We start from the raw sequence: 27,082 nt of genomic DNA, 5'->3' as shown, positions 1-27,082 counted from the left end.
TGGGCTTTATAGTGGGATGGGGAACTCTGACGCACGCGCTTTAACCAAACTCTGACAACGCAGGATCGATAGGCTTACACTGCAAGAGAGAGAGAGAGAGAGAGAGAGAGAGAGAGAGAGAGAGAGAGAGAGAGAGAGAGAGAGATGGAGAGAGAGAAAAGGATGGCGATGGGAGGGGTAATGCACAGGAGGAACAGCTAAGGGAAGACGGAGATGCTGGTAAAAATAGAAGTTAGGTTGCTTTACGTTTGTCGTGCTAGTCATTTGGCATCTGTATTATTATTATTAACCTTCAATTCAAGGTAAGTCTGTCATATTTTATGAAGTGCTTCTGAAAGTTGATCGTCAGAAGTGCTTTGTATGACGGCAGAGCAATTGTGTATGTGCGCATGTCATATAGGTGCATGCAATAGTCGATATAATATTCGGCATTCTAAATGGGTTTTTATTCAGGCACGCTCTGTCATCTTCCCTGCAGAGAAGACGCAGTACATAAACACAGACCTAAACTGTATGCATACATAATAGTGAACTCAGCTTAACCGTGACACAGCATGTCCCCCTGTGGCAGAGTGGAACACTACACCCATGACCTCAGAAGCCCTGCAATGATAAATGTGCACTGTACACAAACAAAAAGTAAGCTGGTCGCATGTCGGAAGGTCTAATGTCTAATTATGTTTCATACATGGACAGACAAACCGAAATGTAGATGTAGATCAGATTGACAGATGGACAGACAGTAGTGACTATACAGTTAGGCTATAAGTGCCGGTAAGTACAGGTGATTATTTTTCCAAGTGTGGAATCACGCGTCGAGGGCATTGAACAGCCTTGCATACCATCTGTTTCGAATTTGCACATAATGCAGGAGGCAGCAGCACGACCCGTTAATAAAAACGAGTGCTTCCAAACTCCAGCACAAAAATATCACGGCACGGAATTTCTTAAAGTAGTAGCAGAAAGTAGTTCATAGCATGTCTAGTGGATTTTTGACAAAAAATATAGACACAAATTATACCAAGTAAAAATAACTAAATACAAAATATCTTATTACTTTACCTAACCTGCTGGACTTTGTTGGAAGACAAAATGGAAATGGAAATGTGTTTCTCATAACTGATTCTATTTCATTTGCCACACAATGGTAATTATTTTTATGAAACAAATGCTTTACAGATTGAAAGAGAATAATTCAAGCTTACCCTACAGCTGCAATGTTGGTGAGTTTAATGTTGTTTAATACAAGCAGATCAGAAAATTCTATTTGGATCATGGCTGCCAATGGAGGGTATTGCAACTCTAGATTCATCCCATTATAAAACATTATAGTGTTGCAAATTGCAGCTACTTCTTCAGATCTCAAAGTTTTCCAGACCCACTACTCTGCAGTTTCTGATTCTGGTTTAGTATTGGCCTTAAAAACGTTCACAAACTGATACCTCAAATGGAACCCCCGGTGCCTCACTTCCTGTACTTTTATAGACGTTCCTGGTACCTCACTTCCTGGAACTATTGGTGACATGCTTTTTCCCCACAGCTCCCCCTTTTACCAAACCTTGTCAACATAAAATTAATGACGTATTATTTTTCAAACTACACTACATTTCAGGATTACATTTTCATCCATATTTTAACCAATGTATTCCCTTGTTATCACCCAGTATGTTATGTTTCATTTTCTTTCAATACTCATACCAGGACAGAAAATACATTTCTTCACACATTTATGTGACACAACTGCAGAGCTTGTAGACCCCCCCCCCCCCCCCCCCCCGGCCCGCTTGGGGGGTGTGGGCAGTGCATGCAATCATACAGAGATGTTCACTTAAATAATGAATTCTTACATTGCTTCAGTCATCAAATATGTTTTTCAATGCTACTAAAGCAAGCCTGATAAAAGTATCAAACTTCCAAAATTCACCAGAACACAGGAAATTGCATCTATTAGTGTGTGTGGACTGGAGACTGTGAACTGGATTGGACACACGCAGGCAGGCAGGCAGGCAGGCAGGCAGGCAGTATTTATTTTGAGTGAGTGCTGACTGTCATGTCTATGCCTCTGCAATAAAACCACCAAGACATTGACTTAACACTTATAACTGCCCAATCCAAAAAGTATGTTCTTGTATTGTTATCTTAATGTTTATAAATGTATTGATGTTTATTTACTGATGTGTAAATGTGTGATCAAATTTTACTACTCATTTTGGAAAGAGTGAAAAGTACTTAATGGAGAACACTTTTTAATTACCATTGTGTGCAAATTAAATAGAATTATGAGAAACACATTTCCACAGTCTTCCACAAAGTCCAGCAGGTTAGGTAAAGTAATAGATATTTTAGTAGATATTATATAATATATATATATATATATATATATATATATATATATATATATAGTAGATATTTTAATTTGTATTGTTTTAAATTTATTTAAATTTATTTTTATTTTTATTTATTTTTGTATAATTTGTGTCTATATATTAAAAAAAGGAATAAAATAAAATCCCATTTTTTTGTGCCCTGTCATGGTGTTCTTTTAATTCATGAACGAGAAGCAGTCGTCTCCTCTTTCCTCTGCAGTACAGACACCATGGCAGCTCAATTACATTTGGATGCTGACGTGCACTTCTTTCTGTTTGACTGTGTGTGTGTGTGTGTGTGTGTGTGTGTGTGTGTGTGTGTGTGTGTGTGTGTGTGTGTGTGTGTGTGTGTGTGTGTGTGTGCGTGTGCGTGATGCGTGCATGCATGCATTAAGTGACTATAATTCGCCAATGCTGCAAAGCCCCCCATGTTTGGGGACAGCCCCAGTACTCAGTCTAACCCAAAGGAACCAGGCAGTATTGTGCTGCAGGCTGAGTCATCCTTACTGTTGTGCTCACACAAATCCCCTGGGTGGGTACTCATATCTCAACCCTAATGGTGGACTGGTAATCCGGAGCACCACGGCAGCTCCCAGTGGACCAGGGAAACCACAGAGAGCAGCATGCGTGCATATCTTATCAAAGCTGAATCCAAGAAGAATCCTTTGAGGAGAACTTGGCCACTGACAATAAACCTGCATGCACACCACTCTGGGGCATACTGTTCTTTCACAAGTGCAGGGCTATCAAAGGCAAGCTATAAAACCCTGGTCTTCTTTTATGATAGTAGAATAAAGCGTTGTGTCTTGTGTCTCATGCACAAGGGTACAAAACAAACCATATCACCTATAGATAGTCTGTGCAGTGTGCAGTCGCTACAGCTACTGTAGTCAATATACCCCTGTAGCTGCATCTACTCTACTGTAGGTGAAAAAAAATCCCCATCATTTTCATCCATGCACACAAAACATATTCTATTCTTTTCACTTTGCTTTTTACATCGGATAGTGGATACACAGATTTTTTTTCAGCTTAGATTTATCCATTTGTAACATTTGTGTACGAATGGGACCTTATACATCCATTTGGTCTATACAACTTTATGTTTAGGGTGACACCCTCACAATAGGCATAGCTGTAATGATTGACAAATTGATTTAATTGATGAAAGTCCCACACAATGCTGTTGTTTGTTTTCTCATTGGAATTATTAGATTAATAAGAATGGGGAGGATTGTGAGAAACCATGTTTAACATATTTTCCCAAAGGCAATTTCAAGCTGTAATGCAATTGCCTCATAGATCCTCCGCTGGCTGCCACAGGAACATTGACCTCAAACAGGTCCAGACACTGAGCAGCTTTGGGGTCAATGTTGAGGGGTGTGAGTCTGTGATGATGCAGATTTTATAGGCTACAGTACATGGAGATAATTAAGATAGGTTGAACTGTTCGTGAAATAGAACAGTAACATAATTATATGGAACATAGAACTTGTGCAGATGTGAGATATCATTAGCAGCATTATAGGGTAAGTATAGGGTAGGCAGCCTTGTGTTGTCTGGACATATTTGCCTACAGTATAATGTACCTATAATTTATCCTGGTGCAGTATATGCTTCTGTCACAAAGGGTTGTGTGATGTGTCAATCAACGAAAGTACAGTTCTTTCAACTGGAAAAAGTGTTGACGGCGCATCACATTATTTTCGTTTAGCCACAACTAGGACACATTTCTTTCATCAAAGCATAAATAAGTTGCACATATTTATGGCATTTAGCCCACAATGCCAATTATCTTAAAGGGGGTGTCAGAGTGTTGTGTATCCTGTGAGTTCTCGCACTGAAAAAGTAATTTTCTGTTTACTAAAGAGAAGGACAGACAGGCTGACCCCTGTTACCCAAAACACTCAATAATTATTATTATGACAATGTAGAGCTTTGACGTTTTAACACTTAGGGCTGTATTTTGCATGTCTTAAGTACCAGGTCTTATTACCTAACTTGAGTAAACTAAAGACCTGGAGGCGTGATCAATGCTCTTTGGACACTCAGAATAGCCAAATGGCATTGATCACGCCTCCAGGTCTTTAGTTTACTCAAGTTAGGGAATAAGACCTGGTACTTAAGACACGCAAAATACAGCCCTTAGGCTCAGGGACGTGCACACATAGACATCAAAGGGGGCTTCAGCCTTCAGCCTTAGGTCTGTGTTACAGACCTAAGGATTGTAATATAGAGCCTAGCTAGGGACAGACAGTAGGCTGACAGGAAATGGGGGAGAGAGATGGGGGGGTGACATGCAATAAAGGCCGTCGGGATCGGGAGTCGAACCCGCGCCACACTACCAGACTGTAAATAGCTGATAAACGCATAATCATATACATGATTCATATACATGATTCATATAAAATACCTGTTAACATAGAAACTATTACTACATCATGTCTAGCATTCATAACTATTCAATGTTAACAACAGCACCATCTTGTGGACAGATAGATAAAACCAGTTGTGCATTTTATTCTATCAATGACCCATTATATTTGAACAAATTCTTATTTTCTACTATCATAGATTAATAAAAAAAATGAAACCTATTCAAATGCCTTAATGATTTACATAAAGCACTTGTATACACATCATTTAAATTGCCTTGTTGTTGAAATGTGCGATATAAATCAACTTGCATTACAAGCTACATGCTTTGACCATAATGTAGACCTAGTGTCCTTGAGCTGCAGGATTATTACATTACAATTAAAGGCTCTAATTTAATATTTATGTATTTGGAGATGAATGAATGAATGCAGACCAAGATTTCTTATCGCAACATGTTCCAGTCCCTGCTTCTCTACAGTACAATAGCATAATGCCATGAACATAAGTTGCGGGTTGGTGTTATGCCTGGAGTGCCATTAATATTGCATTTAAGGACTATTGTATTTCTCTTTTGTCAATACAGGTATCATAATGTAATGTCTTTGACATTTATACCTTAATCTCTGTTTTGGGACAATGGGACGTATGTCACTTTTCACGAGTCAAATTCAATACATGAGGCATGGAGGGGCCTCCCTCAACTCCTATAGAAATCTGACAGTACATCCACACGGATTGTTTATTGAGTTGGATTTAATGTTATGCTACTATTGTTATGCTACTATCCATGATTTCAAACATTTCAACCAATCTGTATTGGTAATGTAAGTTAATACAATGTAACTGCAACTGCTAACACATCTGTTATGGCTAGAAGTGCATGGTCTCCTTACTCTTTCTACCCTGGTGTGTCAGGTAGGACACCTGCTGGTTGACAATGTTAATAAAGTAATTTGAAGCAGATGTCACACTGGACTTGACAATAGAGACACCGCCATCTTTACTGTAGTCCGGTCATTTGCTGCAGTAGATGTGTGAATGTGTCTATGAATAATATAATGCACACATAAAGCGCCTTGGATAAAGGACCTATATGAAAACACGTGTTATCATTTCAGATTTCTAGATTGGTCTAAATCTGATTATTGGGTCAGCAATTTCTAGCTATCAAGTAAAGTTCTACTATTATAGGATGTGTATTCATATTTCTTATATTTCTCTTTATTACTATGGCATTACTACTATCTCACTTTTGTTATTATAGTAGCAGGAAGCAGTGGTAGTCTCAATAATGTGGAAATACACTCTTTGGAATTTTGGCAAGAGGAGTAGCTCATGCTGAAGTGCCACCATTAAGGAGTTTGTTTACAAAAAAAGTCAGAATAAATTAATTCTATAAGAAATCCATCTACAAATCTCCTTCCTGTTCTGACCCTCTGCAGCCAACTCTGATCTTTACACTTTTATTCCACAAGTGCTCGGTTTAAAAGTCATGTTGCTATTTTTGGCTCGATCCACGACCTCTGCCCTTCCCAGCCAGGACACTAGCCGACTGGACACCACCAGAGGTGGGAACTCATTGGCCGAACCTGGTTGTCCGTCACACGATAAGGGATCCTCACTGGAGGAAGCTCCCAGAGACGCGTCCGGCGGGCGGGCACAGTCACATTCCAGCCAGGCCACTATAAAAAGAACATGGTATGTGGGGCTCAGTGCTCACTGTTGGTCAGGGAGTGTGTGCGTGTGCCTCTTTGTGTTCGGTTCAGGGTAAAAAACGCTGTGAAACATGGCTGCCGCCCACCGTCTGGTTATTGTACGCCACGGCGAGAGCTGCTGGAACCAGGAGAACCGCTTCTGCGGCTGGTTCGACGCCGACCTCAGCGAGAAGGGCCTGGAAGAGGCCAAGCGCGGCGCCCTGGCCATCAAGGAGGCCGGCATGAAGTTCGACGTGTGCTACACGTCCGTGCTGAAGCGCGCCGTCAAGACCCTGTGGACCATCATGGAGGGTACGGACCAGATGTGGCTGCCCGTGCACCGCACCTGGCGCCTCAACGAGCGCCACTATGGCGGCCTGACCGGCCTCAACAAGGCCGAGACAGCCGAGAAGCACGGCGAGGAGCAGGTGAAGATCTGGCGCCGCTCCTTCGACACCCCCCCTCCCCCCATGGACGAGGGACACAACTACCACAAGATCATCGGCCAGGTGAGTCAGTGAACCCATTGAGACCTGAGAGACCAGATTCTAACAAAATGTCTTCTAAATACTGACAGTTTTCTGAAAAACCTGTGTTTATATGTCAGTGGTGCGCAAACCTTTTCATGTCAAGGACCGCCAAAATGATGTACTGATGGACCCCCATCTTAAAATATGTTGTTCCAGGGACCCCCCAGAAGCAAACTTTTCAAAAATAGCACATCTACTTGTAAGCTTATAGCACGGCGCGCTATGAGCTTGTAGATCTATTTTTCAACAGCTAAAGTTTTATATAAAAAGGCAGATAGATGCACACCTCAACAGGTATATTAAAAAGGGTATCTTTGGCCTGGGCCATGGCTCAGTGGTCCAGGCACCTTGGCTGGCAATGATGACATCCCCCCAAAAAGAGACGCCACAGATAAAGTGTTTAACTGGAAACAAGGGAAAAGACATTCCAAACTTCATTAGAATGTGTGATTCATAGGATTAGATCAATTGCACACCTGACCTAAATGTCTGAACGTTCACAGGATGAAAAATGACTTGTCCGATGGGCGATTAATTGTTCATTATATAACACCCATGTCTAACAACTAAATGACACTATTTATTATGCAAAAACTAATTTGGAATTTGGAATTCTTTGTTGAAAGATCCAGTCCAGTTAGCCATCTCATTCATCACAATAAAGTGCCACACAACCCATTTGCTCGCTATAGTGTTGATTTCGTAGACGAAAACTATGACGAAAAATGTTTGTCGACTACCTTTTTTCACTGAAAAAAGTAACTAAGAACTAAGAACTAAGCTATGACGAATAAAACTATGACAAAATATATTGTCAATTTCGTCAACAAATACAAATAAAAACTAAAATGTTAAGGAGGGCCTGGAGAAGAGAGAACTAAGTCATTTTATACTTGGTTGCATGCTGATAGCAGATCTACAAGCTCACAATGCAGCGCACTGCAACGCGTTTCAGCAGCAGTTTTCAGCATACATTTCAGTCCACTAAATCAACTGCAGATTCAGTCAACTAAAATCGTATATTTAGTCAACTAAAACCAGACTAACACGAACACATTTCAGTTGACTAAAATTAAACTAAATGAAAATGTATTCAAAAGACTGACTAAAACCAAATCAAACTTTGCTGTCAAAATCAACACTATACACACAACAGGTGGGTTACGTAATGTTTGCAGCTGTCACTGTATTGCAGTGACCATTCAATGTGCTTCTGTTCTCTCTCTGCTCCCATGCACCAGTCGAGGCGTTACAAGGACCTGAAGGCCGGTGAACTGCCCACATGTGAGTCATTGAAGGACACCATCGCCCGCGCTCTGCCGTTCTGGAACGACGTCATCGCACCACAGATCAAGGCCGGCAAGAACGTCATCATCGCTGCCCACGGCAACAGTCTCCGTGGCATCGTCAAGCACTTGGAGGGTGAGCACTACTGTCAATATGCACTTTTACCTCTGCTTCACTAGATCTAGGATCCAAATATTGTACTTTTACTCCACTACAATTATTTGAAAACTTTGGTTACTAGTTACTTTGTAGATGAAACATGCATTAGCCACTTCATTCCGGCCATTTGAAAGTAGCATATCTACAAGCTCACAGCTACAAGCTCACAACTTTTGTACTTTTACTCAAGATGTCATGTTTCAAGAGGCATAGGCTATCCTGTCCCGTGCTCCAGGAATGTTCACATACAGTACGACAGACATGATAAGACACACGCACGCGGTGCCGTGCATGCATGCGCGCGCGACACACACACACACACACACACACACACACACACACACACACACACACACACACACACACACACACACACACACACACACACACACACACACACACACACACACACACACACACAGTTTACACAGAATCTAAAAATAGCATGGTGACTCGTCCCAAGCTCACAGACAGTGGAGAAGGCCATGACCTTGGCTCCTGTTTCAGTCACGACCTTTCTGCAGAAAGGTTATAGGCAAATGTCTGCACTGTATGCCTGACTGTATGCTCAGTCTCAGAGTTACAAAAGGATAGCCTGGCATGGCCAGACAAAATCACTGCGTAGACTAGACATTAGTCTGGAACTTCAGACTAATATTATTGCGTAGATATTAGTCTGGAATTTCGGTGTGCAAGATTTATTTCCAAGGGGCGGTCGCCGGTTACAAACAGATTCCACGTCACAACATAAAAGTCTCACTTTGAATAGTGGGCTCTGATTGGTCACCCACAGTAGAGGCTAAGGAGAGCTCTAAAAACAACTCAACACCTCGAAAGAGGAATAGTAACAGACAGTGATTCAAAATGATGTGTGACAGGCTCAGTTGTAGGACAGACATAGAACTTAAAGTTCTCTTTATTTCCACGTGACCACACACACTGCTTGCCATGCCTTTGAAGTACCGGTAATGTAGTTAGTAGATAGACGCAAGCCAAGGAAGCAAGTAACAGGAAATGTCTGATACAGGACCTGTAATGACAGAGCCAGTCTCTGCCTGTGACTACATGTGTGGTGATGACTGATTTATTCTGTGTGCATTAACCCAATGCACAACAACAGGTAGTCACACCTGACTCCAATTAGGTATCCCGCAGCATGTACATCCATTTGTGATGCTAGCTGTCCATGACACGTGACTAGGGGTGTAACGATACATTCCAGTCTAATTCCAGTGGTGGAAATTAACTAATTAGTAATTAGTTAAAAAGAAAAACAATCTAAAATACAGTACTAAGGTAAATGTGATTAGTAGGCTAATTACATTTACTTTAGTACTGTATTTTAGATTTTTTTTTCTTTTTACATTACTTGAGTATTTCCAATACTTTTACTTCTACCCCACTACATCTTTGATCAAAATATTGTACTTTTACTCCAGTACATGTATTTGAAAACTTTAGCTTTAGTTACTTTGTAGATTTAGATTATTACAAAACATACATTATACACTTTAGCCCTATATTCATTTCGGCCATATGAAAATAGCTGACCTACAAGCTCACAATGAGCTTGTAGATCTGCCATTTTCAAAAGATTTTGAAAATTTGTGAAATGGGACATTCTGCAAAATGCACACTTTCTACTTTTGGTACTTTAAGTACATTTTTATACCAATACATTTGTACTTTAACTCAAGTAAATGCTGAATTCAGGACTTTTTGTATTTCTTCTTTGCAGTAATTTTACTTAGCCAAATTTTTTAATATATATTTTTTTAAACGAGTAAACGTTTAAAAAACGCAAAACGCGGGAAGCGAGCGCAGCTCGTACATATTTGGGTTTTGGACGTATAGCTGCTTTGGACGTATAGCGGACGTATAGCGTTCGCAAATAATCGACCATGCCAATATATAATATATATTTCCCCTAAAATATCTTAGTTTTACCAACATTGTTCATGTGAAAGAGAATGGCCATGTAGCGCCTGGTCTGGGTGGAGTTAAATCCAGCAGCAGCAGGAGGCAGCAGCCCTCGCTCACACCGCTGGCCTACTGGCTTACCTCCCGCAGGGTGCATGTGTTTCACAGCAGCAGACCGCCGGGGAGAACTCGGGGGAGGGGAGGGATCAGAAAGAACCTTGGATCCCCCACCAAATCTCCTGGGTGGTTACCGACCGTACATTAATATCGTTCATGTGAAGTGTTTTTTCTGGTGCTTATTTGTTGAAATGGTGGAAGTCGCTATGGTGAGACCACCGTCGGATGACCTGCCTATGCCTGCCTGGCGGGGTGTAGATCAGATCATTATAGCGATTTTGATCATTACAATGAATAAGCGTGGACAAATTAGTTCACTGTCCAGCTGTATGTACAGTACATGCAGTGTGTGTCCGATTCTAAGCAGAGCTTTCTCTCTTCCTGCTTGTCTCTTGTCTGTCTGGTCTCTCCAGGTATGTCCGACGCAGCCATCATGGAGCTGAACCTGCCCACAGGAATCCCCATCGTGTACGAGCTGGACGCAGACCTGAAGCCCATCAAGCCCATGGCGTTCCTGGGCGACGAGGAGACGGTGAAGAAGGCCATGGAGGCCGTGGCCGCCCAGGGCAAAGCAAAGAAGTAAAGAAAAACAAAGAAAAAACAAAAAACTAGAGACTGTGTAGCTCCCACTTCCCTGAACACGTCCATCTTGTCTATCCCCAATCCTGTCCATCTGCTCCCTACACACGGCAAAGTCAGGAGGGTTGTTTTTTACTCTTGCGAGAGTACAAAATGCATCCGAAAAGGGTTCATTTTTGGACCCGAGCTCCTCCCACGCTGGAACCAAAAAGGACCCCCAAACAAAGGGTTAAAAAGAGTTAAACTTAACACTGGTTTGTGCTGTGTGCACTCTAGTACACATCCCTCACCAGCGGTCCATTCCATCCTAGGTCATTGTGGATGACAAAAAAGGCCAACTGCAGCTACTTTAGGCTAGCTAGCCTCCTGTTTTGATGAAATGACAGAGTAACGCTGTTCCATGTGTGGGATAGAATGAATGACCTGTCGGTTCAAACAGACGCCCTATAGCACTACCTCTCTCGCTCTTACACCTAAACACAAACACTCACTTACAGCCCGTGCAAACAGGCTGTGCCCTGATTTGAGGATGCCATCACTCTGATACAACCAATAAAGAAACAATTTTTTTGCCTATTTCTGATTGTCTATTTCTCTCCCTATGCGCTTACTGTAATTGTACATACCTTAGTTTGTCTTTCTGTGTGTTAAATTGTAATGTCATCCTTATCACTTTAGTCTATAACCTTTTCTTATCTGTTCAGCAAATCCTAAATGTATTAGATACAAAGCAGATCATCATATTTTTTTGTTTTGATAACATGATATTTTACTCTGAAGCATGCCTCGTGTTTTAAAATGATGCATAATCTTAGAGCAGTGTGGTTCTGGATGTGTGGACGTTTGCCCAGGATCCAAACTACAAGCTCACAACGCGTCGCCTCGTGCCATTGTGAGCTTGTAGATCAGCTATTTGCACTACTTCCTAAGCCTGTCTCCAGTATGAGACTTAAACTGTCTCCATTGAGTCAAATTATTGGCTTAGGAATGTGATAAAAACAAATGCTATGGTGTGTGTGTGGTTGTTTTTTGTCTGTCTAATTTGCTAGCTAAGAGCAGAGGGATGCTGTGTAATCACGTCAAGATAGGCAGACAGAGAGAAACACTAAGGTGTGAGAGAGAGGGGGGGGTCATTGGGTTCGACATGGCACTCTTCCTGTGGTGCAGTCAATGTGGAAAGCCATGGTAATGCTAGAAGGTGCAGAGGCCCAACTGACTGTGCAAAGCCCTCCAGTACAGACAGAGGGCGCAGTGTATTATATGGCGCAGGGCCAAGTCTATGCTTAACCAATCTGAGAACCCATCGTCCAAAAAGAATCCAAACAGCACTCTCTTTTCCAGTCTCAAGAGACTAACGCTCTACTAATGCTTAGCTAATGCCAGTGTGTTTGCTTACTGCTTACAGGGAAACCCCGCCCACGCCGCTCAGCAGCCCTGATGACCCAGGAAAACCCAAACCCGATCACAGTAGCAAAAAACGTCTGTACATTGATCCATTTAAGAACATTAATCCATTTGACTTCTAAAAAAAGACGCCAGTCTTTTAGGCCAATTAATAAATGATATGCCACCCACATACAAATTATGGAGAATACATTATTGATGGTCTTCATAGTTTCTCTTCTGGCTTGATTGCATCCTCCTGTTAATTATCAAACATTTGTTTGTATTATTTACACTGGAAAAAGGAGTGTAAACGTGGATATTTTGTCTGACACACACACACACACACACACACACACACACACACACACACACACACACACACACACACACACACACACACACACACACACACACACACACACACACACACACACACACACACACACACACACACACACACACACACACACACACACACACACACACACACACACACACACACACACACACACACACACACACACACGAATCATGTATAGTAATTACTTAAATACCATTATCTTTTAACATTTTGGACCAAATGGACAATTTTACATAAACTCTTCCTCAGAGCCCATCCTCTCAGAAGTCACCACTGTGGAGTGAGAAAACAATGACCTTCAGCTCGGAAAGGTTTTGCTGTGTAATTCCATTCGACAGACATGCCACGTGCAATAGAATCACATTAGCCATTCTGTTACTATTCTGAGCACTTTTGTCCGCACATGATTGCATCAAAAGGACATAAAAATGATTGGTTGCATTGGACACTAAAAGCCAGTGTTGGGGAGTTAGTAATATATTACTGTAATATTTTACTTTACCCAATAACGAGTAGTGTAAGGTATTACTCTGCCTAAATAGTGATACTATACCATATTCATTTCTAAAAAAAAATAGCACATATTACATATTACTCAGGATTTGTTGGCTACCGTTTGGAAACATTTAATTTAAAAGGTCTAGATTGCTGCTTTATTTTATAGCCTTTTTGGATGATTGCCAGGTGACTCTTCTTATTATTCAAAACAATTGGATTCAGTTCTAAAAGAAGCTGACAAAACAGATTGCGTTGTAGGATCCGTTTTTTTTGCGTGTGGTGGTGCAAAAGAAATATGTAATAATTATATATGAATTACATATTACTCTTTGTTACAAGCATAATATATTACATTTTTAAGGAGTAATATGTAATAGTTCTACAACCACCTAAAATAAAGTGACCTAGATGCACTCCATAACAAGGCACTCACACACAGTGAAACTCTAGAGAGATGCCCCCTCAGCCATCTGGCCCTGGAACTCCGGGCACAAACACAAACAGAGCCACGAGATAGAAAACCCATTGGACTAAACCAAATTATAAAACAGCAAAAGGAAAACTATCTGACACATTGGAAAGAAGCAACACAAAAGCAGAGTAAACTAGAATGCTATCTGGCCCTAAACAGAGAATACACAGTGGCAGAATACCTGAGCACTGTGACTGACCCAAAACAAAGAAAAATCTTAACTAGGTACAGACTCAGTGAGCACAATCTCGCAATCGAGAAAGGCCGTCATAGGCAGACCTGTATCCCGAGAGAAGACAGACTATGCACCCACTGCACACAAAATGAAGTGGAAACCGAGCTACACTTCCTAACCATCTGTCCATTGTACCAAGACATCAGAGACACATACTTCCCACAGATTACAACCACACACAGAGATTTTGAAAACATGACCAATGACAAAAAACTCCCATATCTGCTGGGCGAAGTACAACAATGTGCAAACACAGCAGCAAGATTTGTGAGCTGCTGCGATAGGAGAAGGATATGGTACACAAACACCTTAAAGACTAATCATTGTGTATATTCCTGCACTATACCTGCATTGAGTGACCTTGGTACATAGAATTTGATCTATTGAAGATTCTGACCTTCAAATGTACATCATTTTTGTTTTGATTGTATTGCTGCATTGTTGTATTGTTCTTTCTGCTTTGGCAATGTAAACGTATGTTTTCTCATGCCAATAAAGCCCTTTGAATTGAATTGAATTAATAAGTAACATATTACGCTCTTGAGATGCCATACACGGCATTGGACACTATAACAGCATAAACAGACATTTGGATGCTTCGGGGAAAAAAAGTCCAGAGAAAGATCTTGATATCAATTTTAAACTATTGAAGGTTAATCCCTCTTGCAGGGTTTCATTTAAGCAGGAGCCAGATATAGTCTATCTCTCTCGCACGCCCTCTCTCTCTCTAGTCGAGTCTAGTATTGACACACAAATCCATGTAGCCTATACACTTCGTTGACTACTAAAGTCCCCTCCTTTCTTTCCTCTATAACAAATCTCCCGATCTACAAGCTCATAACACATCACTGTTGCGATTTCGTTGTGAGCTTGTAGATCGGCTATTTTGCCTACATGCCCAGAATAGGGATGGTGTGGTAGAGAAAACCCTTCATCCCGTTATTAGGCTACAGAGAAGCCAGTCTACCTCATTTGTTACAATGACAAATTTATTTGTTACGATGACAAATGAAAATACCTCACCCTCACATTATTTTCTTTATTTTCAACATTGGAAATGGCATCACAATGTACAAGTAAGGCCTGAAGCCTGATAACGGTGGCAGCACCAAAAGTAGCAGTACAGATCAAACTCACAAGGGAGCTTGTAAATGGTCTATATTTGGATGTGCGACACCATCACACGACGGAGTATACTGTAGAACTAAACTTAACATATAGCTTGATTCACAATAGACAAGTGACGTCATCTCTTGTGGAGCTGCACTGTAGAAAACCTTTTTTGGTGCAAAATCCGCAATGCAGAATTTGACAGACAATATTTCTCTAAGCCGATTGTTTGAAATATTATTAGACCAATATGCTATTGGGAACGGTGGAGCATATCAACTGGTCAGTATTGGATACTTTATGACACCTCCTTGACTTGATGGGTTCATTAAGTTTGTAAGTTTTTTGCATGGAACACCTGACTGGGTTACCCTTTAGTCCGACACCCTAAACCTAACCTCAGGAAGCCATTTGTTAGTTCTAACCTGTCACGGGTTAGTTTTAACCTGCCACGCAAGTCGGGAGCCACAGTGAGTTGTAACCGGCCACAGGTTAGTTGTAGTTAGGTTAGGTCATATTCACACCTGGAATACATAAACATAAACCAATTTAAAACTAGAGTTAAAAAATATATTCTTGATAGATACAAATGGCATTACAAAAGGGGAACTATGATGTAGTGTACTATATAATTATAGTAAACCATATCGTATATTATTAGTAGAACATTATTAGTAAACCATAACACATATTATGTACTATATAAACCATATCATATATATTATTATTATTAACTACAATTGTTATTATTATTTTCATTGGTGAACCGTGGTGCATATTGTGTACTATATAAGAATAGTAAACCATACCATATATATACAATAGTATGTGGTGCGGTGTTGCGCATCAGCGTCGTGTACGACAACAACAACGAGCTGATTGGCCAGCGGTCGGATCCTGCCACTGGATGGCCTGCAGCTTGGATACCGACCCTGACGATTGAGGGCAACAACCTCTATCTCTGTCTCACCGTCAGATCATCCTCAGAGGTAAGCAGAGAGAGAGAGATTCTAAGTCTATTAAGTAGTATGCAATATAATGCATGGAAAAGTCACTGTTTACAAGCACCGTCATGGTCACTCTAGCAAAGCGATTGATGTGTGTATGTTTGTCTATAGGACTCATTGTGATGATAGACAGTAGTAATTGTTGCTATAGTTTGTTCAGTATCAGCCTCTGGGATTTCTTTGTCTCTCCACTCCAGTTCAAAATAACTGCTGTTGTGCTGCTACACTATTAAAAGTGCTGCTGTCACATCTAGTAGCCTACTACTGCTACTAGAAGTACTACTAGTACTGTTGCTACTTGCTCATGATTATATTTGTTTCTTTTCTAGTATTCCAGGTGTTGGCAGTCTGTCCAGATCGGCAATTGTGACTGCAGACAGAAATGGCATCTCGTTTCGCTTGTCTGGAAGAGCAGCTCACCTGTCCTGTGTGCCACGACACCTTTAAACATCCTGTCGTGCTGGCGTACAGCCACAGCTTCTGCATAGACTGTCTGCAGGAGTGGTGGACGCAAAGACTGATGCAGGAGTGTCCCGTCTGTAAGAAGAGGACAAAGACCTCCACCAGCGAACCACTGGCCACTAACCTGGTGTTGAAGAACCTGTGTGAGAAGTATCTGGAGGGGAAACGCAGAAGTGCCTCGCCGGTGAGCTCGGAGGACCTCTGTGCACAGGGAAAAGCTCAGGCTCTTCTGCCGGGACGACGAACAGCTGGCGTGTTTCATGTGTGTGTGATTCGTAAAAACACGCCGGACACAAGTTCTCGTACGTAGACAAAGCGTCGGGGCGATTCAAGGAGCAAGTGCAGGACTCCTTGAAGTCTCTAAGGGAGAAACTGGAGGAGGTCTTTAATAAAGTGAAAACAGAATGTGACCAAACGGGAGGTCACATCAAGCTTCAGGCCCAGAATACGGAGACACGGATAAAGGCACAGTTTGAGGCATTACGTCAGTTCCTGAAAAATGAAGAGTCGGCCAGGATCTTTGCTCTGAGGCAAGAGGAGGCACAGAAGAGTCGGAAGATAACGGAGAGGATTGAGGAGCTGAACAAGACGTCCCTCTAAGATGCAGAGACATCCGAGGACTTTCTGAGAGCTGGCGACAACGTCTCGTACAAGACGACGATGGAACGAGTACGTTTCACCCTGCCGGACCCCCAGCCTCTCTCAGGAAGTGCGCTGATAGACGAGGCCCAACACCTGGGCAACCTGGCCTTCAGTGTCTTGGACAAGATGAAGAAGATCGTGTCCTACACCCCTGTCATCTTGACTTTACTAGATTCTATGCAGTCCACTCCTTGGGTTCTACTCATGACATGTGATGCGAACCAACCTGAAGGCCATGTGTATCTCCTCCCATGGGGTAACTATATGGAATGATTTAGACAAGGACCTCAAGTACAGTAGAAATATAAAACAATATTTGAAAGGTACAGATTAGAGGAGGCTGTACAGAATGTATGAATATGGTAAAATACACGTTACGTGTACTGTATGTACTGTATGTATACGTATATATAGTAATGATGTGAACGGTAATGACAGTGATGTAGTATATTATAGTATGTACTATATTGTGACATTATATATATATATATATTATTATAACTATGTAAAACGGTAATAACAGTGATGTAGTATATTATAGTATGTACTATATTGTGACATTATATATATATTATTATAACGATGTAAAACGGTAATAACAGTGATGTAGTATATTATAGTATGTACTATATTGTGACATTATATATATATTATTATAACGATGTAAAACGGTAATAACAGTGATGTAGGCCTACTATATTGTATAGTATATAAAAATATGGTGACATGGTATATATAATATGGGGGATTGTGTACTGTGATTTATGTTGAATTTTTTCAAGTTAATTGCTATGTTAGCAGCATTCTGCTTCTCCCTGACCCCTGACTCTGTCCATTGACTCTCACACTGAAGCATAATCCCCAGAGGATCAGAGTCAGGCTGGATTGGGGCGGAGGAACTCTGTCTCTCCTTTATTTGCTGCAGATTGAATTCACACCTGCACCAAATCGAAATCATGTGCGATTGGAAGTGAAGCGAAACCCCCGTAGAATGCGGGTTCTTTGATGCGCATTAGGATTCGAATGAGGCTTCACAAACATGTGCAGCAGGATTCATTTTAATCGCAGTAAAGCTTTCTGGTGTGAATATGACCTTAGTATGTCTAACCAACGTATGCACTGCAATCTGCAGTGGGAACCCAAACCATGGGTCGCCTACTGCACCCCATTACAGTTTTCACAGCACAGCATTTCCACAAGTCAGTCAGTGTTATTCTTGCTTTGTTCATCATCACAGCTGCTCAATTTTACAAGGAGTGTTTCTAAAAAAACATTATATTAAACTCAGACAAAATGACGAAATATACAGTAATGAACACATTTGGCATTGTATTCTATAAGTAGCCAACACAAATGAAAGGTGGGAAGAAATGTACTCCTCTTACAAAAAGAGACAAGAGACACTATTAAGAGACAAGATTAAAAGACAAGATACACAAATACAACTCACTACAGTAACAAGTCAAAGCAACATAAAAGCTAATAAGGCACTATGTGGATAACGGATATTCAAGTTTGTTTTACATTCGGTGTGCAAGTTTAGCTTGGCATCGCCAAGCCAGAGCAAATGGAATTTCATCTGGCAGATTCCTGCACTAGCAGGCTCACACTCTGTTTTGAGAAGAAAAAATATCAGGAACTACATTGTCAGGGTTTCAGCACCATCTTCTGGTAGATAATTGATATTGTCACCATTTAAAATCCCTTGTGTCTTCTTTTAGTTAGTCAAGATGAGACTACAACCAGGTATGGAGCTGCCCAAGATGACAGCTGTGATATTATATCAGATAATTGCTCAAGTTATATAATATTGTATAATTCAATACCTTTACAAAGGCATGCAGTAATTTTTTGTTCCATTAGAAGTTTTGTGCTGGATAATTTTGGCACAACAGGCCCAAAAGTGTTAGATTGTAGTTACCTCTGTTTGAGGTTGGTGGGTTTAGGCCTTGGGAAGGCCCACAGACAACCCGACCGCTAGAGCGATTACAGCGAGCAGGACCACAACCACTAGGGCAATTATGACATGCTTCTGCCGAGAGACAAACAACACAAACCGTTAGAATTTGGCATGTTGTGTATGAACACAACATGCTGATAATGTTATTGTATGTAACCACAGAACACATATTAGTACACGCATTCACATCACATTCTGCTTTGACAGCAAAATGTTTAACATTTCAATGCAAAAAGATGAAAGAAGAGGCAGTTAAGTCCAGTCCTTTTGTTTTCACAGTAATAACACTTTTTAGGGAAGAGCCTTCAAGGCACTTCGACCGCTCATTAGTCCGACACATTACTAACCCTAACCCCAAACTTTAACCCTAACCCTAACCGCACGCCACGGGGTGAGTCTTTCTTAACCTGCCATGTAGTCGGACTAACAGGATGTTGGACTAATGTGCACTAGTCCCCCTCGCTCACCAAGTAGACTGCACATGCGCTCTCATTATATTTGATACTTAATTTGCTATGTCAGAGGGCTGCTGATCAGGGGCTGTAGTAGCGGGGCTGTGGAACAACTTGAAGAAGCCGAGGTTGAAGCTTACCCTGCGCGCCCGTTTCTGGTAGACCACCGCTTTCTTGGTCTCTCCTTTGGCCTGGTCCACGTAGTCCACAGCAGTGCTCACGTTCTTCTCAATGTTATTTATGACGTCTCCCTGAAAGAGTGCACAGATTAGAATAGATTAGAATTCAGATTTGATTAACAGACAGTCAGAATTGTGGAACAATTTGTTTAGCATTGCCCTAACTGAGGCTTAATATGACTCATTCCTTATACAACCCCAGAGCTGATACCATGTCCTCCTCTTCTTGGTCCTATAATTACTGACCTTCAACCAGGGCAAATAAAGGCTGGGTATATATAATAAAGATATAGATACACAGCCTCTGGAACTAAATTCCTAATTTCGGCCTGTGGCCAATAAAACAATAAATACAAAGATTGTGACCATAACATTGGTGTGCTCACCTCAGCGAGCCCACAATAATGCCCAATTTATACTTGTAGCAGCATGGCAGGTTGTGAGCCTGTGGGGTGTCAAACTGGCGATCCGCAGGCCGTCCAATGCGGCCCGCGACACGATTATAATAATGTAAATGAACACCTCTAACGACACCAATTTGTATATGAATGACATACAGAAGGGATTCTCTCAAAGTAGGTAATGTGGCACCTTAGGCCGGGTGCCTTGACGAAGTCCAGGGGTGCCTCAGAATGCTTTGATAATATTTGGAATTCATCAACGTTACCACTTAACCCTCTATACTTAGTACAACGGACCCGAGTTGAACTGTACTTGGTGTGTTCTTTTTCAGCCCAGCAAGTCTCACATAGAAGATATACAAGCTCACAACGTGACACATCAGCTATTTTAGGCGAATGTTCCCCCCAGAATCGGAATGCTGGGCTTTAAGAGGTTAAACGCCAAGCATAAAAGTGATTTCTTCAAGTCTGCCCCAATGAAAACCAATATTCTGTTTTCCTCGTGACATACTATGTCTTTGGGGAAATTATTTACATATTCACATACTGTTAATATGACAAAAAGGTGCTTATGAAGTAACATTGTAAAATCAGGTGGTGCAAGTGGATGAAAAGCCATTTACAGGGACCTGAGCCAAAAATGTTCGAGAGCCACCGACATGCATGCAGGGAGTCACGTCTTACTTGAGTCTCTACCAACACGGCAATGTCCACAAACATCTCCTGCAGCTCTCTGATGTTAGTCTCCAGAAGGATGATGTCCTGGTGACGACACTCGATCTCACTCAAGGCCTGCCGTGTGGTTTGTGAGTCCGACACCATCTGCACAGAGACATGCATCGTGGGCTGTGGTGTGTTCTTCTTGGAACCTTTTTATGTTAGCATTGAATAGGCTATTACTGATCTCGTATCTGTCAACAGTAGTACAGAAATGTATAATATCCAGGGGTCATCATTGCCATGCTGGCTTGTGGTGGACATTTATGTCAAAGATTCTATTTTTGCCATGGATATACAAAATGAGTATACAGAACATATGGAGAGCTAACCCTAATTTACAATTACAGATCTGTAGCTCTGAGAGCGTACAAATGGAACCTGGTCAATTATGGTGGTCCTTGAAAAAAAAAGAAATTTACTGTCCTAGAATGTGCCAAACATCATAGTATATCAGTGTCATACATATTGAGTCAACATAAGAATATTATAATGGTGTTTAAAAACAAACAATCGGTCATACAGTATTGATGACCCCTGATAATATAACATCCGAGGATTAAACAATTATCAACAGGTTGATGGTCTGTGGTGTAGAAAATCCAACTGACATCAGCTGTGAAGACAGCAGGATTTCCACTGTGCAATAACTCCTCCAACTCTTCATCCGTGGTGATTTTACCAGCTGAATTTACATGGGGTTAGAGAAATGTGTAAATGAGCAGGTTTTTTTCTTTTTCCTCTATATTCATATACAGATTTAACGGAAACTTAACAACGGTAGGTTTAAAATTAGTAGGATTCATGAATTCATTGTGTTAATTTTAAACATTAGCATTTAATATGTTTCAACAATCCAAGCATAAAGCAGTATGTACAAAAGGCAAAAAGAATTAGAGGGACATGCATGCCGGAATTAAGCTTAGATATTTCAAATTCTTACATGTAAGGACATTTCAGAAGGACTGTATTCAATGTAACTTTTAAACTGAATATTCATCACTGACCAATCGTCATATTAACCACTATTGCTGCACCTTTCTCAACTACCCTAGCAACAGTTGCCATAGAAACGCTAACACACACACACACACCCACCTACGCACCCACAGGTGTATCCTTTTGCAAGCAAGCTCATATTTCTCAAAGAGGGGCAACCTCCAGAGCAAACACTATGAAAGGATGCAGATGTACACAACAAAAGAAACAGATGGTAGATTTAACTGACGCTTAACTGCAAGTGAACAATGGGTGCGCGTGTGTGCGTGCGCTCGCGTGCATGTGTGTGCGTGTATTGAGGTTGTATTTTCGGACTTACTTATTTCCAGTTGCCTCCGAATTCGTGCTTTACACTTTTCTCTGAAGGTGATTTGTGCATTGTTGTAAATTGTCATGACCTCCAAAAATGACCGGGTCAGATCTGAGTGCTTGAAGGGGCAGAGAATGTATAGTTAGCCAATACATTTAATTGGTTTTATTGTATTGTAGCATTAAACTAGACATAACACTGCAGTTGTCTACCTCCAACAACCAGTGAAGACTTTGAAGGAATTTAATAGGTGATTTTTGTGAGCACGTGGCCTTGACCTTTAACTTTAACCACCTACTTGAGGTCCTAGTGGAAAAGTGTGATAAGGCGTTCAAGGCGTTCCTGAGATATCACATTGATTGATTGATTGAAAATTGTGAGAGACAGACAGATCCTGACTGTCCAGCCGAACAAAAGAGATTTTTTTCTAATTATTCGTTCAGCCTAAAATAATTGCGTTTATAGATCCATCTACCAGGGCCCAGGAAATTATTCCCTGTTCATTTTCCTCATAGACATTTTAAAAAGTATTCATTTAAAGACCTTTTTAAGCCTCGTACAAAGCCAAATCGAGTTGTGACAAACACAGTTTTTCGGGCAGAACAAATAATTAGAAAGAAGAAAACGGCAGGTTACAACACTTTTTTCCTTGTTTTTCTTCTTTGTAATTATTTGTTTGGTCCAAAATATTATGTTTATTGTCATGATTTGTCACAACTCGAGTTGGCTTTGTACGACGCTTAAAAGGTCTTTAAATAAAAACTTTTTTAAATGTCTATGGGAAAAATGCATTGGGAATTATTTCCTGGGCCTGGCGTCGTCATGAAAGGGGGCGGGACTGCGACGCTCTATGGTCATGATTTGTCAGGAGTGGCCGGGCCGGGTTGGATTTGTCAGAGGCTTAAAGGTCTTTAAATAAATACTTTCTAAAACATGTAGGGAAAAATGAATGGGAAATTCTCTTCCGGTGCCCTCGTCGTTCTGAAAGTGGGCGGTACTGTGGCGCTCTATTTTTGACGAATGTTCACCCTATAACAGGGGTTCATGTGGTTAAGTGAAATAATGATCAAACCAGTAGGTTGTTACCACCTGGCTGGTACATGACAGCAGAGCGAACACAGTAAAATGGAATGTCAGACCTGGTTCTTCTGAATACGCTGGTCTGCCGAGGAATTGTTTCCATTCTCATACATAGGCAAGCTCTCATGCATAGCTGAAGAAGAAAAAAACAATGTAAAAATATGTTTTAATGGCGTCACGCACACGCGTGCACGCTCCTACACGCACAGAACAGCAGACAGCTGACAGTGAGTCAACTCATGACAAGACCAGCATTAGAAAATATCTTCTTAATGAACTTAAAATTGATTAATATTATAGTTTAGTGTTGTATAAATAGTAGGAAACTTTAGGAACTTTTATAATTCGTCTCAAGGAATGCCTTGAATTAAAAGGTGTGTAGGCCACTAGGCCATAATAAAAAGAAAAACGACGTCAACACACTGCACATGTATAATTGGATAAGGTTAAACAAAAACAATGTTTTTCTAGCTCTAGTCTTGATTGCATTTACGTCTGCTGCTGGAGGTGTAGGAGGCGCGGCTGCAGTAGCATAACTAAAAAGTTTGCTTTGAAGGAATCTTTTCTTACTCGGTGGAGGACGAGTAATGGAGTAAATGCAGTGTATGAGGACATTTATAGTAAACAAATGCTAATGATTTGGGGTACTCGTACTTGACACGGTGTGAATCTGGGGGCAGGTGTTGGCCGGGGGGACACTCACTGCCAGCTAGAAACCTGTTATGCAGTGTGCTGCGGGTTCAACTCCCGATCCCGACGGCCTTTACTGCATGTCTTCCCCCCCATCTCTCTCCCCATTTCCTGTCAGCCTACTGTCTGTCCCTCCATAAAAAATATAAAATAAAGGCGAAAGCCAAAAAAAAAGTTGTATTAAAAAAAATGTATTGGTACCACGGCATGGATGTCTCCCTTGCTGATAGTGAAAGATATAAGTACAGGTAATTTAATTTAACCCAGGAACTGACTGTCTAGTTTTGTCTACGTCAAAATAACATAACAGCAGCTTCGCCTCTTCAGCACATGATTTGCAAGTGAAAGTGCGGTGTGCCATGAACCCCACACACACTGCAGGAAGAATACAAAGACAGGTACAGCGAGGACACTTCCTCCTTTTTACAGGCTTTGAAAGTGCAGTATGAACAACAAGGGACAACTTCCCGTTTCCAGTGTTCTGTGTTAAATGTATTAAGCCATGCACCTCAAACTGTGGTTCGTGCTGCTGTTTTCATATATTCGTCTCACGTTTCTTTTGTAAAGGAATGCCCTACTTCGTCGGGTGACAGTCTTGCTGAAAAAAAATAATAATCTAAAAGCCGATCTACAAGCTTACAACACGTGTAGATCTTCTATTTAAGAAGATTGTTTTCAGTTCACATTCTGAAAGTGGTCTTTTAGTGCAGTGGTTTTCAACTAGTGGTCTGGGGACCACCAGTGTGGTCCTTGAGGGAGCGTCAAACTCTCGGGAGCGTCAAATGAAACCTATTGTTAAACATCTGCATAACTTAATTTACAAGAAGTCTACACAATTGCATGTAGAATAATTGTTATTTTGATCAATGTTTGCCTGTTCTCTCTCCTATGGTACAAACATCAATACAGCATGGAATTGTGGACATATTGTCCAACGACAACAAAATATTCAGTGTTGGGTCTGAGAGGCTAAATCGCAACAAATGGTACGTAGTCGGTGGCTCAAATGCCAATGACGACCTTTGCTGCATACATCTCTCCCTGTCTCTTTCCTGTCCGTCTTCACTGTAACTACAGGCACAAAAGCCAAAAAAACTAATCTAAAAAAAAAATGTTATCACTACTGACCTACAGACAAAAACAATGTCGAGAAAACACGATTTAAATGAGTTCTTGATTGAAAGACAATTATCTGCACATACATTTCAGCTTGGCCTGGACTGTGCTAGCGTTCTTCTTGATGTCATTATTCAGCTGCTCCAGTTCAGCTTTAGTTCCTGAAAGAAAGATTAGTAGAAAGGGTGTAAGTTTGTTTTATTATTATTCAAGTGTTACATAGGCTATTCAAAATAATTAAATGGACAAATCCATCTGATTTTCTGATCACCAAAAGCATGTCGTTTCTTTAGATGACAACCTGTTGTACTGTGTCTGTCATCTGCAATTAGGTCTTGTCTTGACAACTTTTCACACCACCACAGTCAAAATCCTCAGTGCTCATCTATCCATTTGTAACTACTAGACCTGTACGCGCCCGTCGCAGTCGGCCACTGGCCTACTTGGGAACGATGCAACTTGGGAACCTAATGATATACGTTGTCATATCACCCGTTTTAACTGTCAGCTGGTGTCCCACATGGAGATCTGTGTATAGTGCCTGTGTGTGTGAGAAGACTGCAAACTGAAAAGTGTACTTGGCAATCAATTCGGCCCACTGGCAGAGCCTGATTGGTTGAGACTTAATTTCGCTGAGGCAGAGGCTGGACAGGTGAAAGGAGTTGGCCTCATTAGTCCCACTGGCAGAGCCTGACCCAGGTGAAAGAAGTTGGCCTCATTAGGCCCACTGGCAGAGCCTGACCAGAGCCTTTTGTTGTGGTTCTGGAGAACCGTGGGTCCGACCGACTCGATACCTGGCACTGCACTCCCTGTGGGGGTGTGGAATGCGTGTGTCTAATGTGAAGTCGGTGGGTGAAACGGTTCTCGCGTTACGTGCACGCACACAGAGACGTGCCGCATTTATAGTAGGATCATGAATGTACACAATATAACACCTCAAAGTGTGTCCACTAAGGAATGTAGGCTTTCTAATTACACAACCCGTCTTTGTATTGGTGAGTAGGTAAAACATTATTTTAATTTTCGCTACAGAGGAGAGGCTGGTCTGCATTTCATGCGAGGCAGGAAGCCAGTCCAGAACAGTGGCTCTACTCACTCTGTCCTGGGTTTGGCGCAGAGAGGATGACACTGTGTGATCTCTCCACCTCATCCACCTGAGAGGAAATCTTCTCAATGATGCTTCTCACTTCTCTCACCTTCATATGGTGGAATACATAGAATAACCATCAATCATGTTCATTTCATAATTCAATCCTGATTTGAACATTAAATGTGTGACACACACACACACACACACACACACTGTCTCTCACACTCTCACACACACACACACACACACAATGTACCTTAATGAAAAACTCTTTCGTGTAGACATTGGGTGCCATCGTAAAGGTGACGTCATCCACTATGTTGCTTATCTAAATTAAAACATAATTAAACGGTATACAGTAGATTAGGCTACCTAAATGATGTTTTCCCTCTCCAAAAAGTCATCAATGAGCTGAAGGCCTAATCTACAGTGAATAAATAAGACATCGAACGGGTGTCTGCTACGGGATTGTATCTATAACGGACGGTTTAACATATTTGAAGTGGCAGAGTGGCGTCTATTTTCGTTTAATACACGACTGCATAAGAACAGCGAGGATAAGAATAGGCTTAGGCTATATAATTAAACATACAACGATTGGGGAAGTATAGGCTCCGCTCTAGTCAGATGAAAAGGCATCAGGGCTTCATTTGTCTCCTCGAAAGAACTCTACTCACGGCTAGAAGTTCTGCCAATCGATCCTTCATAACAAATCCATGATCCGACTGAGGGCCTGTGTCCATCAACATGGAAAGGTATAATCAGTCAGCGAGTTCAAAACTATAACTAAAAGTCGCTTTCATTTGTGGCGCTCGGCTAAACACAAAGCGTGCTACAATACACATGAGTCTCTGCTCTGCAGTCTCCCCACATCAGCGATAAGG

The 27,082-nt window shown here is 41.3% G+C and overlaps 2 protein-coding genes across 3 annotated transcripts; one reads left to right on the top strand and one right to left on the bottom strand.

Moving 5' to 3' along the window:
- Nucleotides 1-14: 14 nt before the first annotated feature.
- On the bottom strand, nt 15-27,006 carry LOC308310318 (syntaxin-2-like). Of its 2 annotated transcripts, none has more exons than XM_080756619.1 (10): nt 26,876-27,006; nt 26,455-26,526; nt 26,205-26,304; nt 25,195-25,269; nt 23,362-23,435; nt 22,232-22,340; nt 21,525-21,598; nt 20,881-21,018; nt 19,757-19,867; nt 15-79 (listed from the first exon to the last, which is right to left on the bottom strand). In XM_080756619.1, exons 1-10 carry the CDS (start codon nt 26,945-26,947, stop codon nt 41-43), a joined length of 864 nt encoding a protein of 287 aa, XP_080612745.1. In that variant the 5' UTR covers nt 26,948-27,006; the 3' UTR covers nt 15-40. The 2 variants fall into 2 exon arrangements, with proteins under 2 accessions (XP_080612745.1, XP_080612744.1); XM_080756618.1 differs by lacking the exon at nt 15-79 and adding an exon at nt 18,064-19,236.
- On the top strand, nt 6,472-11,607 carry pgam2 (phosphoglycerate mutase 2 (muscle)). The gene is made up of 3 exons (XM_080756643.1): nt 6,472-6,948; nt 8,211-8,391; nt 10,866-11,607. The coding sequence occupies exons 1-3, from the start codon at nt 6,532-6,534 to the stop codon at nt 11,033-11,035; spliced, it is 768 nt and encodes a 255-aa protein (XP_080612769.1). The 5' UTR covers nt 6,472-6,531; the 3' UTR covers nt 11,036-11,607.
- Nucleotides 27,007-27,082: the final 76 nt, after the last annotated feature.

The sequence above is a fragment of the Protomyctophum bolini genome (genome assembly GCF_963924005.1).
Source record: "Protomyctophum bolini genome assembly, chromosome: 22".
NCBI classification, from domain to species: Eukaryota; Metazoa; Chordata; class Actinopteri; order Myctophiformes; family Myctophidae; genus Protomyctophum; species Protomyctophum bolini.
The sequence above is the reverse complement of the archived record's forward strand: the minus strand, read 5'-3'. Positions and strand labels throughout refer to the sequence as shown.

Excerpts from the sequence above, each read along its gene's own strand:
- pgam2 (XM_080756643.1), top strand. The coding sequence starts at position 6,532 with ATGGCTGCCGCCCACCGTCTGGTTATTGTACGCCACGGCGAGAGCTGC. Across the intron at positions 6,949-8,210 it reads ACCACAAGATCATCGGCCAG|TCGAGGCGTTACAAGGACCT; the intron begins GTGAGTCAGTGA and ends CCCATGCACCAG. Across the intron at positions 8,392-10,865 it reads CATCGTCAAGCACTTGGAGG|GTATGTCCGACGCAGCCATC; the intron begins GTGAGCACTACT and ends TGGTCTCTCCAG.
- LOC308310318 (XM_080756618.1), bottom strand. The coding sequence starts at position 26,947 with ATGTTGATGGACACAGGCCCTCAGTCGGATCATGGATTTGTTATGAAG. Across the intron at positions 23,436-25,194 it reads AGTCCAGGCCAAGCTGAAAT|CTATGCATGAGAGCTTGCCT; the intron begins GTATGTGCAGAT and ends TTTCTTCTTCAG. Across the intron at positions 21,019-21,524 it reads CTGCTGTCTTCACAGCTGAT|ATGGTGTCGGACTCACAAAC; the intron begins GTCAGTTGGATT and ends GTCTCTGTGCAG.